This window comes from Ictalurus furcatus, chromosome 14 (genome assembly GCF_023375685.1).
Source record: "Ictalurus furcatus strain D&B chromosome 14, Billie_1.0, whole genome shotgun sequence".
NCBI classification, from domain to species: domain Eukaryota; kingdom Metazoa; phylum Chordata; class Actinopteri; order Siluriformes; family Ictaluridae; genus Ictalurus; species Ictalurus furcatus.
In genome coordinates this window covers 27,788,494-27,803,493 of record NC_071268.1, presented here as the reverse complement: position 1 = coordinate 27,803,493, position 15,000 = coordinate 27,788,494, and the positions used below count along the sequence as shown (strand labels likewise).

Genomic DNA, 15,000 nt, shown 5'->3' with positions numbered 1-15,000 from the left:
GTCTGTCTCTCTCACTGGTATGATAGGAACACCCTCGACTCTCTACGCTGTAGTGACGCACACGTCTCCACTTCACACCGGCGTGTGCCGCAGTCATCGGCCCGTTCATGCTCATCACACGACGGGCTTGTTTCTAATTCACTCGACATGCTCCAGCTGATGGCAAACAAACCAATCTCTTGAATAAATCGCATCAGGATACGGCGTGAGCTCGTATCGGCAGCATGACTGCAGAACTGGCAGAACCTCCAGTTCCACAAGAACAACTCATCACACTGTAATAACTGAACTATTACAAGATCATCAATACAATGCCAAGATAGACTATCCAACCATCAATCATATGCTATTCAAGAGGGTATCTAGAATGTTCTGGAGAGCCTACAACTCTTCTATCGTGTTCAAGACAGTGAGTCTGGGCTTTGCAAACGCTTAGGAGCGTGCCACCAGCTACCAGAACATTCATGTACTGGGGTTGCACGATGTTTAATCTAGACAGCATGTCTGACTTCTTTAACCTTACAGTGTCTGCATCTCCATTTCAGTTTGTGTATCAGGAATCTAGAGCCTTTCCACTGTAAGGGTTCAAAACAGAACATCAGGGCTCTAGAATATGTTGAATAATAGATATTCCTGGGATGAGCATCTGGTTTTGACACTGTGGTTAGGTGTCTAGAACATTCTACAGAGTCTAGCTTCGAGCATGTGCATCAAAGGTAAAGAATATTCAAGCTTTGAAGGATGTGAATTGGAACGAAGTAATGTTATTTAATTGCGAATCTGTTTTTAGAGGATTTAAACATGGTGAACAAATTATATTATAGAATTCAGGCAATTTTACTGGGGTTATCTCATACAGTGTAGAAAGTAATAATCTAGATAGACCTTTGTAATATCACAGTCTAAAACTGGATTTAAAGAGAAGCAAATCAGTAAATGAATCACATGTAAATGAATCATACGTTATTGAATCACATGAAAATGAATCACTTGAATATGAATCACATGTAAATGAATCATACTTAAATAAATCACATGAAAATGAATCATTTGAATATGAATCACATGTAAATTATCATACGTAAATGAATCATACGTAAATGAATCATACGTAAATGAATCACATGTAAATGAATCATACGTAAATGAATCACATGTAAATGAATCATATGAAAATGAATCACATGTAAATGAATCATATGAAAATGAATAAATAAATGAAAGACAAAGAATACTCAAGATATATCTGGTATGGGTGTCTGGTTCAATCTTTTTGTATCAGGGGTCTAAAATGGGTCTGGAGTATTCCAGAGCGCGTTGCTAGGTCTCTGGTCTGTTCATCTGGTGCTGCCATTGAGCAACAGGGGTCTAGAATATTCTAGAGATTTCTGGCATGTGTGTCTGGTTCAACTTTGTATCAGGGGTCTAAAATGGGTCCAGAACATCTTAGCGAGCGTGTCTGGATGTCTGGTATGTGCTTCTGGTTTTGGCATCGTGCATCAGGGGTCTTAGCCTAAAGAGTGTGCCTGGGTGTTTAGAATGGGGTCTCTGAAAAATGTTCTAGAAAGTCCAACACAATATTGATCTGGCATTTGTAGGCCAGCATCAATCCCAACACTGTGTACTGGGTCGGTGGATTCGCCATAAGCACAGAACTTTAACCAGTGAGACTGAGACTGAGCTCCATCATCTGACACTAATGGCACCATGTCAGTGACGTCTCCACGGTCTCACGGTCTCACTGTCACTGGTGTTTAGTAGTAAACAGCATTACGTGGCATTTCTCAGAAACAGTCTGGAAAATGACTACAGGTCACTCTGAGGACAAAAGACATGCTGATGGAGGGAAACTTCTGACCAATCAGCCAGAGGAAGAAAAGAAAACGAAAGAGACGAGGGCAGTGAGGACAAGTACAGCCCTGCTGACTGAGACAGTCTGAGTCGTGGTGTGTGTGTGTGTGTGAGACTGGACGTCCTCTTCGTCCACTACACGTCTGCCCACACACACACACACACACACACACACACACACACAGTGATACCATCCTACAGCTTTAAAATGACCTAACTCCTCCTCTCTCACCTTCGTCCTCCTTTCATCTCTCTTATCTCATCTGTCCATCTCTCTGTTCTCCTCGGTCGTCTCATCTGTTAATCTCTCATACGCTACTCGTGTCCTTTCTTCCCCACTATGATCTCATCTTCTCTAACCCAGCCTCCCTTTCTCCCTGTTCTCATCTATCCATCTCTCTCATTCTCCTTCTCGTCCGCCCACCTTCTTTCACCCTCGCTCTCTTCCTTTCCTTTCCTACCCTTCTACTCTTGTTTGTCAATCACTCTGTCTCTCACCTCCTACCTCCTTCATCTCTCGGTCTGTACCATTCATCTCTTCCGCTCCCTACATCGCTCGTCTTCGTCTTCTCTCTCTCGCTCAACCTTCGTTTCCTTTCGTATCCATCATCTTCTTCTTTACTCCTCCTCTCTCTCTCTCTCTCTCTCTCGCTCACCATTTTCAGAGTTGATCCGTTTCTATCTCCCTCCATTAGCCGTTTCTTCCTGTCTAATTCTCTTTCTATCTCTCTCTCACACGTTAGCGTACTCCTATGAACTGAACGGTATGCTAGCCACAGGTTTAGAAGGCTGAAGAACGTTCAGTGGATGGTATGTATTACGCACAGGCCTACGCTGTTGCCTTGAACAGAGGTTTATAAACCTCGAGTAGGAAGTTGTGTGGAGTGTAGTGGAGTGTAGTGGAGTGTAGTGGAGAAGTACTGAATTGGGACGCGTCCTACCTTCACGTGGTTATATTCGCTCTTGCTGGCGTCGGAGTTGGCTTGCTTGTTTTCTGGGCGGGGCTTCAGGACCTGTCTCAGAGGGCTGGAGATGGGCAGTCCGGTCACACTGATACCATCTAAACCACACACACACACACACACACACACACGAATGCACACCTGTAACTCACAGCAATGTATACTCATAAACACACGTTTCAGGGGACTGAAAAAGGTCACATCTTCGCTGTGAGCTTTTTGTTTAGTTTTTACACACACACACACACACACACACACACACACACACACACACACACTTCATTCACATTCCTGAGGTGTCTACTGTTGACTAGTGGAACATTTGCATACACACACACACACACACACACACACGCACACACAGAGTGAAATGACGCAGGGGCACTGACGTCAGTTGGGGCGGGGGGGGGCGGGGGGGGTTAACACACGTCACGCAGTGCTGAGAGGAAAGGAGCAGCTGTATGCAGCACCTCAGCACACACACACTCGCTCAGAGAACCCAGTGAACACAATTTCAGCCCTTCTTTTTTCTCTCTCTCTCTCTATAACTCGGGAACGTTACAGAAACGAGATGTTCAGATCATGAGGATGCAGACGGCAGGGTAAACGCAGAGCTCGAAGTAAACCGCGCCAGATTTCAGTCTTTTCTGAGATCGATGCATCTTTTTTCCCCACCCACCCGTGGACTTAAGCGGGTGTTTTATACGTGATATAAACCGCACTTCACACAGAGTTGATGCAGGGAAATAAAAACACTGCTTTCCTCCAGTGCGATGCTGGAACACGGGGAAACTACGAGAGCTTTCGTGCATTACAGATCATGATATTACAGATTGTGAGTTGCACATTATATACATATTATATTATTTAGGCTATCTACTTTACCAAACCATTGACTTTACTATTGTATTAGAGTATTTATAGCATCGTAACCAACACTCATTTAGCTGAACTCCCAGAAGATCTTAGACGTGCAAAACTATCGGCTTTCTTTAATGCTGTCCGGTCGAGCCGAACTCTATGTTTAATTTCCTCGTCTTGTTTTTATCCGAATGAAAATCGTTTAAAATCTGTTTAGGTAACGCGATCTGTGTGGATGAAATATGCTACAAATAACAAGAACAGCCTCCTTATGTTCAGTATTGCTGTTTGCTTAAACTTCCTGTAAATCTGTCCGTCTTGTGACCGTTTAAACCTTCGTTATGTATAAATCTAGGACAACGGGAAGTAAAGGGATTGAGGGTGGACTTGGGTAGGTTTCAGGGTTGCCAAGTCTATGATTGTCCTGTAATTTTGACCCTCTTTATGTGGGCTGGAGGCCTGAAATAACCATTTCGAAATAACCATCGAATAGTTTATGTAAACTCCAGGATCAGCTCTGTTCTTTCTTTAGTTTTTTTTGGTGCATTCTTGCGATTAGGCCTTGCTTATTGTTCTCATTCGTTTAACAATGCCCGGGTTGCACTTCGTCTTGTTCTGCTTACTGTACAGCTGAGGTCATAAGTTTACGTACGCCTTGCGGAATCCGAGGATATTTTCACATTTGTGATTTCACACGAGGCCCTTGTTTGTCCCGAGCAGTTCTTCAGATAAAATCCTCCAGCTCCTGCACATTCCGCGCTTTTCCAGCACCTTCTACATATTCTTATATATATATATATAAGATCTTTTAAGGTCCTTTCATAAATGGCTTGCCTGGGACCTGTAAAGTTCCCACATTGCTCTGACGTTCTTCACGGCTGATCTGCTGAGAAACAAACAGGGATTTTTACTCAGCTTATAATTCTCATTATCGTTCAAGTCATCGGTGAGGTGTTCGATTTGACACGTGAAAGTGCCGGTGCGTCCCTAACGGACACGTGTTCACTGGTGTGACCTGCAGACGTGCATATCGCCGGGTACGCTGAACACACGTCGAGAGTTTGTATTTTACATTTAAAAACTTTTGGTATTCCCCTGCATGGACAACATCCGGGTAAAAATAAACAAAAAAAACAACAGATAAAAGTGGAGTAGATGAAGAGAAATATACACACAAAAAGACAGGCAAAATTGTGAAAAAGACAGCGAGGGAAGTTATGGAGAGAGAAAAAAAGGCAGAGTGGAGAAAGCAGGGAGAAACATCAACGTAAAAATAGACTTGATAAAAACGGAGAGATGCATACTGATAGAGAGAGAGAGAGAGAGAGAGTGGAAGAGAAAGTGAGACAGAGTGAGAGAGAGTAAGAGAGAGAGAGTGTGAAAGTGAGAAAGAGAGAGTGAGAGAGAGGGAGTGAGAGAGAGTGTGCAAGAGAGAGTGAGAGAGAGGGAGTGAGAGAGAGTGAGAGAGAGAGTGTGAGAGAGAGGAGGCGTGAGAGAGAAAGAGAATTAGAGAGAGAGTGAGAGAACGAGAGAGAGTGAGAGTGTGTGAGAGAGAGAGGAGGAGTGAGGGTGAGAGAGAAAGAGAATGAGAGAGAGAATGTGCAAGAAAGAGAGAAAGAGAGAGAATGTGTGAGAGAGAGAGCGAGTGAGAGTGTGAGAGAGAGAATGAGAGAGAGAGAATGAGAGAGAGGAGGAGTGAGCGTGAGAGAGAAAGAGAATGAGAGAGAGTGAGAGAGAGAGAGCGCGAGTGAGAGTGTGAGAGAGAGAGTGAGAGTGTGCGAGAGAGAGAGAGAGAGAGTGAGTAAGAGTGTGAGAGAGAGAGTGAGAGAGAGTGTGCGAGAGAGAGAGAGCGAGTGAGAGTGTGAGAGAGAGAATGAGAGAGAGGAGGGGTGAGCATGAGAGAGAAAGAAAATGAGAGAGAGAGTGAGAGAGAGAGTGCGAGAGAAAGATAGCGCGAGTGAGAGAGAGCGTGAGAGTGTGCGAGAGAAAGAGAGAGCGCGAGTGAGAGTGTGAGAGAGAGAGTGAGAGAGAGTGTGAGAGAGAGAGTGAGAGAGAGTGTGCAAGAGAGAGAGAGAGAGCGCGAGTACGAGTGTGAGAGAGAGAGTGAGAGAAAGAGAGAGGAGGAGGAGTGAGTGATGAGATCAGAACGATCAGAAGAAGTGAGTGGAGGGAACAGTGTGTATTAAAATCGCACATAACTCTCGGAGAGAGGCGGAACAGACGAGCCCATTCGTTACACCATTACTCCTCCTGTCTTCTTCCATCCCTCTCTCGCTCGCTCAAATCCGGTCCGCTGTTTGCTTTATTGCCGTGACTTGTCTTTCTTTACAGTATTGCCAGAGCAGTTACATATCTGTCTGTCTCTCGCTATCTGTCCATCAGCCTCGGAAACAGAGCGATCCATTAAGAGCTGAGCGGATCTCGTCATAAACAAAAAAGTAAAGAACGCACACACACTGCGGCCGGGAGAAACATTAGACTGTGCAGCCTTATCGTATACAGCACGATGGTCTACACACACACACACACACACACACACGCACAGTGCTATAGGAGACCTCAGTAAACTTGAAACTGGAGTCTACGATATCCAGTCCAGCTGCACAAATGAAAAAGCGAACGTCAACACACACTGTACACAAAACCATATAAAGAACATGCACAGCTGTCGACACACACGTATACCATGTGTACAAAACACCTCGCACGCTCTACACACTGATACGCACAGTGTACACAGGACACACCTATTCATTAATACAGTGAGAAGAATCGTTCTGAGGTCTACAAGCGTCTACAATCGTTCTGAGGTCCTACTCCCATCATTCTGAGATCTACAAGCTCCTACTCCCATCATTCTGAGGTCTACAAGCTCCTACTCCCATCATTCTGAGATCTACACACTCCTACTCCCATCATTCTGAGATCTACACACTCCTACTCCCATCATTCTGAGGTCTACAAGCTCCTACTCCCATCATTCTGAGATCTACACGATCCTACTCCCATCATTCTGAGGTCTACAAGCTCCTACTCCCATCATTCTGAGGTCTACAAGCTACTACTCCCATCATTCTGAGATCTACACGATCCTACTCCCATCATTCTGAGGTCTACAAGCTCCTACTCCCATCATTCTGAGATCTACACACTCCTACTCCCATCATTCTGAGGTCTACAAGCTCCTACTCCCATCATTCTGAGGTCTACAAGCTCCTACTCCCATCATTCTGAGGTCTACAAGCTACTACTCCCATCATTCTGAGATCTACACACTCCTACTCCCATCATTATGAGATCTACAAGCTCCTACTCTCATCATTCTGAGGTCTACAAGCTCCTACTCCCATCATTCTGAGATCTACAAGATCCTACTCCCATCATTCTGAGGTCTACACACTCCTACTCCCATCATTCTGAGATCTACACACTCCTACTCCCATCATTCTGAGATCTACACACTCCTACTCCCATCATTCTGAGATCTACAAGCTCTTACTCCCATCATTCTGAGATCTACACACTCCTACTCCCATCATTCTGAGATCTACAAGCTCCTACTCTCATCATTCTGAGATCTACACACTCCTACTCCCATCATTCTGAGATCTACACACTCCTACTCCCATCATTCTGAGATCTACAAGCTCCTACTCTCATCATTCTGAGGTCTACACACTCCTACTCTCATCATTCTGAGATCTACAAGCTCCTACTCCCATCATTCTGAGGTCTACACACTCCTACTCCCATCATTCTGAGATCTACAAGCTCCTACTCCCATCATTCTGAGGTCTACACACTCCTACTCCCATCATTCTGAGGTCTACACACTCCTACTCCCATCATTCTGAGATCTACACGATCCTACTCCCATCATTCTGAGATCTACAAGCTCCTACTCCCATCATTCTGAGATCTACAAGCTCCTACTCTCATCATTCTGAGGTCTACACACTCCTACTCCCATCATTCTGAGATCTACAAGCTCCTACTCCCATCATTCTGAGATCTACAAGCTCCTACTCCCATCATTCTGAGATCTACAAGCTCCTACTCTCATCATTCTGAGGTCTACACACTCCTACTCCCATCATTCTGAGATCTACAAGCTCCTACTCCCATCATTCTGAGATCTACAAGCTCCTACTCTCATCATTCTGAGGTCTACACACTCCTACTCCCATCATTCTGAGGTCTACAAGCTCCTACTCCCATCATTCTGAGGTCTACACACTCCTACTCCCATCATTCTGAGATCTACAAGCTCCTACTCCCATCATTCTGAGGTCTACAAGCTCCTACTCCCATCATTCTGAGATCTACACACTCCTACTCCCATCATTCTGAGGTCTACACACTCCTACTCCCATCATTCTGAGATCTACACGATCCTACTCCCATCATTCTGAGATCTACAAGCTCCTACTCCCATCATTCTGAGGTCTACAAGCTCCTACTCCCATCATTCTGAGATCTACACACTCCTACTCCCATCATTCTGAGGTCTACACACTCCTACTCCCATCATTCTGAGGTCTACACACTCCTACTCCCATCATTCTGAGATCTACAAGCTCCTACTCTCATCATTCTGAGGTCTACAAGCTCCTACTCCCATCATTCTGAGATCTACAAGATCCTACTCCCATCATTCTGAGGTCTACACACTCCTACTCCCATCATTCTGAGATCTACACACTCCTACTCCCATCATTCTGAGATCTACACACTCCTACTCCCATCATTCTGAGATCTACAAGCTCCTACTCCCATCATTCTGAGATCTACACACTCCTACTCCCATCATTCTGAGATCTACAAGCTCCTACTCTCATCATTCTGAGATCTACACACTCCTACTCCCATCATTCTGAGATCTACACACTCCTACTCCCATCATTCTGAGATCTACAAGCTCCTACTCTCATCATTCTGAGGTCTACACACTCCTACTCTCATCATTCTGAGATCTACAAGCTCCTACTCTCATCATTCTGAGGTCTACACACTCCTACTCCCATCATTCTGAGATCTACACACTCCTACTCCCATCATTCTGAGATCTACAAGCTCCTACTCCCATCATTCTGAGGTCTACACACTCCTACTCCCATCATTCTGAGATCTACACGATCCTACTCCCATCATTCTGAGATCTACAAGCTCCTACTCCCATCATTCTGAGATCTACAAGCTCCTACTCTCATCATTCTGAGGTCTACACACTCCTACTCCCATCATTCTGAGATCTACAAGCTCCTACTCCCATCATTCTGAGATCTACAAGCTCCTACTCCCATCATTCTGAGATCTACAAGCTCCTACTCTCATCATTCTGAGGTCTACACACTCCTACTCCCATCATTCTGAGATCTACAAGCTCCTACTCCCATCATTCTGAGATCTACAAGCTCCTACTCTCATCATTCTGAGGTCTACACACTCCTACTCCCATCATTCTGAGGTCTACAAGCTCCTACTCCCATCATTCTGAGGTCTACACACTCCTACTCCCATCATTCTGAGATCTACAAGCTCCTACTCCCATCATTCTGAGGTCTACAAGCTCCTACTCCCATCATTCTGAGATCTACACACTCCTACTCCCATCATTCTGAGGTCTACACACTCCTACTCCCATCATTCTGAGATCTACACGATCCTACTCCCATCATTCTGAGGTCTACACACTCCTACTCCCATCATTCTGAGGTCTACACACTCCTACTCCCATCATTCTGAGATCTACAAGCTCCTACTCCCATCATTCTGAGATCTACACACTCCTACTCCCATCATTCTGAGATCTACACACTCCTACTCCCATCATTCTGAGGTCTACACACTCCTACTCCCATCATTCTGAGATCTACAAGCTCCTACTCCCATCATTCTGAGATCTACACACTCCTACTCCCATCATTCTGAGGTCTACACACTCCTACTCCCATCATTCTGAGGTCTACACACTCCTACTCCCATCATTCTGAGATCTACAAGCTCCTACTCCCATCATTCTGAGATCTACACACTCCTACTCTCATCATTCTGAGATCTACACACTCCTACTCCCATCATTCTGAGATCTACACGATCCTACTCCCATCATTCTGAGATCTACACGATCCTACTCCCATCATTCTGAGATCTACAAGCTCCTACTCCCATCATTCTGAGGTCTACAAGCTCCTACTCCCATCATTCTGAGGTCTACAAGATCCTACTCTCATCATTCTGAGGTCTACACACTCCTACTCTCATCATTCTGAGATCTACACACTCCTACTCTCATCATTCTGAGGTCTACAAGCTCCTACTCTCATCATTCTGAGGTCTACACACTCCTACTCTCATCATTCTGAGGTCTACACACTCCTACTCTCATCATTCTGAGGTCTACACAGAAAAGAGACTCACAAAAAAAAACTAACACAGAGGAACACACTTATGAGACTGTGTGAGATCCTAAAATCAGAACCTGTGTCAACCGAGCAAATAAAAGTTTCATTTGACTGTGTTCTCTCAAGTGCAGCTCTCAGTGTTGTCCTGATCACTCTCACTGGGTGATTCACTGCTACACACACACACACACACACACACACACACACACACACAAACATATATAAACCATGTAGGTTTTATAACATGATCTCTCACATTAAGAGCTATTCTCATCTGTACACACATCTTTCTTTACACACACAGACGAACCCTCCACACACTCACACTGTAAGTACTCCATCTGAGATAAAGGGGCTGCTGTCATTGCTTTAGTTCTCATCTTTTAGAACAAATGAATGTGACTCTACGAGTAGACCGTGCGTCATCCACTCTGTCATCAGTCATTAGCAATGACCTGAGCTACATTCATTATTACTGTTTGTTCTGGTGTCATCGGTGTGAGGCTCTACAAACAGCAGCATGAAAACACTAAGGCACAGGATGACGCGGCTCAAGGACAACATCGCCGTCACGATGGTTTCCATTTATTCGGTTCTTACACCTGCCTTTGCTTTATTTACAAAAGAATAGTAATGAGTGTTTCCTCTTGAACGTGTGGGCCAGTAGAGCACTGCAGAGAATAGAAACAAAATCAGTGGACTTACTGAAACCCAAAGCACCAGTTAGAACACTCTCGAAGATATAACCGGTGATCACCGTAGTATTCTAGACAGTACACACCTAACAACAGAATATTACTCTAGAAGGTTCAAAGCAAAGAACACTGGAAAATACACTTCCAGAAGATACAACCCCGAGATCACAACAGTATCCTAGACCATACTAACCAAAGAAGAGAAGGCTCTTCTAGAACATTCAAACCAAAAACACAGCCGTTATCTGAACAACCTTATAAAAGATACAATCCCGAGATCATGACGGTATTCTAGAAGATGCTAAGCAAAGAGCAGAAACCACACCCATTATCTGAACAATCTCCTAAAGACGCTAACCAAAGAACCCAGCGCTCTTCTAGAACATTTACACCAAAAACACACCCGTTATCTGAACAATCTCCTAAAGACGCTAACCAAAGAACCCAGCGCTCTTCTAGAACATTTACACCAAAAACACACCCGTTATCTGAACAATCTCCTAAAGACGCTAACCAAAGAACCCAGCGCTCTTCTAGAACATTTACACCAAAAACACACCCGTTATCTGAACAATCTCCTAAAGACGCTAACCAAAGAACCCAGCGCTCTTCTAGAACATTTACACCAAAAACACACCCGTTATCTGAACAATCTCCTAAAGACGCTAACCAAAGAACCCAGCGCTCTTCTAGAACATTTACACCAAAAACACACCCGTTATCTGAACAATCTCCTAAAGACGCTAACCAAAGAACCCAGCGCTCTTCTCGAACATTTACACCAAAAACACACCCGTTATCTGAACAATCTCCTAAAGACGCTAACCAAAGAACCCAGCGCTCTTCTAGAACATTTACACCAAAAACACACCCGTTATCTGAACAATCTCCTAAAGACGCTAACCAAAGAACCCAGCGCTCTTCTAGAACATTTACACCAAAAACACACCCGTTATCTGAACAATCTCCTAAAGACGCTAACCAAAGAACCCAGCGCTCTTCTAGAACATTTACACCAAAAACACACCCGTTATCTGAACAATCTCCTAAAGACGCTAACCAAAGAACCCAGCGCTCTTCTAGAACATTTACACCAAAAACACACCCGTTATCTGAACAATCTCCTAAAGACGCTAACCAAAGAACCCAGCGCTCTTCTCGAACATTTACACCAAAGATCAGTGTAGTACTCTAGAAAATACGCACCAATATTCAGAACACTCGTCTAGAAGATACAGCCGCAACAGCACCACAGCATTCGAGAAGATATTAACCAAACAAAAGAAGGCTCAGACCAATAATACACACCCACAATCAGAATCACCTTGTAAAATATACAACCCCAAGACCATGACATTACCCTGGAAGATACTAACTAAAGGACAGAACACTCTTCTAGAACACTTACACCAAAGAACAGTGAAGTAATCCAGAAGACACACAAAAATAATCAGAACATTCGTCCAAAACATGTAACCTGTAGATCACAACCATATCCTAGAAGATTCTAGCCAAAGAACAGAACATTCTTCTAGAGCTTTTACACCAAAAACAAAACAGTGTAGTGCTCTAGAAAAGGCACACCAATGTTCAGAATGCTCTTCTAGAGGATACAACCCCAATATCATGACACTAGAAGGTTTAACCCAAGATCTCGCTCTTGTTGCTCTAGAAAATGCAAACTAGAGCTCAGAACACTGCTGTAGAAGATTCCAACGGAAGATCAGTATTGCATCAGCAAACATTAAGAAGTAACGATCAAAAGAGTATTCTAGAAGATACAGTAATATCTAGAGAACCAAACACTACTGAGGAACGTTCTAACCAAAGATCAGTGTCGTTCTCCAGAGAATCAAAGTCTACGACTACATTTTGCTCTGGAAAAATACAACTCAGTGGAGCATTCTAGAAAACACGCACCAGAGACAGGAGCACTACTGTAGACTATTCAAGTATTCAATATCAGTACTGTACACTCTTACAATAAACTACAGAACACACTTTTAGAACATTTAAACCGGAGGACGTACCCTAGAAAATAGAAACCAAATAGAATACTTCTGAAAACATATTGTTTCCTGAAGATAAAACCAGATACATACGGAATTCTAGAAATGATCAATCACAGACAGGAAAACTAGGAAATTTACACCAAAGACCACTATGTTACTCCAGAAAATGTACACCAAAGATCACGATTCAAGGACGTTCAAACTCGTGCTCCGTGTAGAACAAATCCCACCCCTCATCAGGGACTCAGGAATTTCTGGGACATGATTCGAGTGTTAATCTTTTCGCGTAGGGTCTAATCCCGAGTCGTGCACATGTCATGTTTGAGGTTTGCGCTATATTGCCATCTGTGTTACCATTACATATTCGATATAACTAGCATAACTGGTTCTCTTCCCCCTCTTTCGGCTGCTCCGGTTCGGGGTCGTCGCAGCGGACCACCGTTCCGCATATTTTGATTCCGGCACAAGTTTTACTCCAGATGCCCTTCCTGATACAACCCTCCCCATTTTCCAGGCTTGGGACCGGCACTGAGAGTGCACCGTCTCGTGCAATGCTCCAGTGGCTGGGGTTGGTTCGCTGCCCGGTAAGAGCGCCACATGCTAGCCACTAGTAGCCCCCAAGGAACCAACTAGCATAACTAGTATTATGGTCAAACGGTGGTTACTGATGAACGAAGGCCAGGACGTAGTAGACAGATCAACGTGTTATACACAGCCGACACTGGACGACAGCCGGACGTGCTCGTTTGATCTTCTTATCCTAACTAGCATTAAACATATGACTTTCCGATTCACTGCTAATCCCTAATCAGCTTTAAACCCGAGAGACGGCGCTCACCAAAACAGGCAGCTGTTTTAAGCCGTAACAAGCCCCGTGCGGCTCATAAGTGCACTTCCATACTGCAGCAGTAAATAAGATGATCAAGGTAACCCAACTGCATAACTTACAGCATGCATAATGCACGGATCGGGCGTCCCATCGGAGTGTGACGAGACACAGCCCGTGTACAACAGTCGAATATAACTCAGTGGGATCTGAGACACATACAGATCAGAGCCACGCAGAATTATTCAGCTGCGGTCTCGCTGACGTCTGCCGTCGAGGGCATTGGGTTTATTAGTCTGTTAAAGAATGATATCATCACAGCTGAAGCTATTTCCAGCATACAAGAAAAGGATCAGTGAGGAAGGAGAAAAAAGTCACAATGTCCTGCTGTGCACTCAACTTTGTCCCTGAAACTCTGCACAGGACACAAGTTTCAAATGTTTAACTAAAGTATCCGAGAAGATTCCAGCCAAAGAACAGAACATTCTTCTAAAGCTTTTACACCAAAAAACGGTGTGGTGCTCTAGAAAAGGCAGACCGATGTTCAGAACGCTCTTCTAGAGGATACACTAACCTACACGCTACTAAAGAGCAGAACACTACATAAGTGCAGTAAGTGTTCTACTCTTGCCCAACCACCCCATCCCCTTGTCTAGATAATACAGATCCGAGATCACCATAACGAAGCCCAGATGAATAAATTACTCCAGAAGAAATAAACTTGACGTCAGAATAACCCTGAGATCAGTGTAGTACTCCAGAAAACATAGACGTATAATTAATTAATTCATTCATTCATGTCAAAATGTTCAACTAAAGTACTAAAAACACTACAAACAGCACGGCAATTAAATGGTTAAAATGGTACTTGTATATTCAGGAAATGATGTTTGGGGTCATTCTGAGATAAAAAAAGGGTTTTTTAAAAAATCTCTCCACAATTCACACTGCCGTAAGGAGGAGTCCCAGACAAGGGAAAGGCTTTTCGAGCTCCATTTCCTCCCGTGACTTGTTATTAGACTTGCTTTGTCCTGTGAATAAAGTTGCTTCACAGCCCTCTGCTTGTTGTAGGTTTGCATGTTACGTACTACAGCTGTGAGCCAGGGGTCCAGTGTGTATTCGTGTTGCTAGTGTTAGAGAGGCTTAGAGAGAGTGAGTGAGTGTATAACTCACAGGTTGTGCTTCAAGCTTCCACAGTGTGTATCTGGCTTCTACTATAGTACTAGGGAGTGCATCTCTAATGCTGGAGAGCAGGGGTCTTCGATCGTACCCAGAAAGGGCTTGACAGTTGATTGGAGACCAAGTGAAATCAGGTTAAGATCGAAGACCCTTGCTCTAGAGTGAGCATTCGGGTTTCAGATCGTTTGTCCGGTTTCTAGGAGAGTTTCT

General features: G+C 44.1%; 1 protein-coding gene across 3 annotated transcripts in view; it reads right to left on the bottom strand.

The window, feature by feature from the left end:
- trappc9 (trafficking protein particle complex subunit 9) overlaps positions 1-15,000 on the bottom strand; it is a 247,495-nt gene that overhangs the window by 120,031 nt on the left and 112,464 nt on the right. For all 3 annotated transcript variants that reach the window (XM_053641882.1, XM_053641883.1, XM_053641884.1), the window contains one exon: positions 2,793-2,911. In XM_053641882.1, coding sequence (XP_053497857.1) covers positions 2,793-2,911 — 119 coding nt within the window. The remainder of the gene's footprint in view (positions 1-2,792; positions 2,912-15,000) is intronic.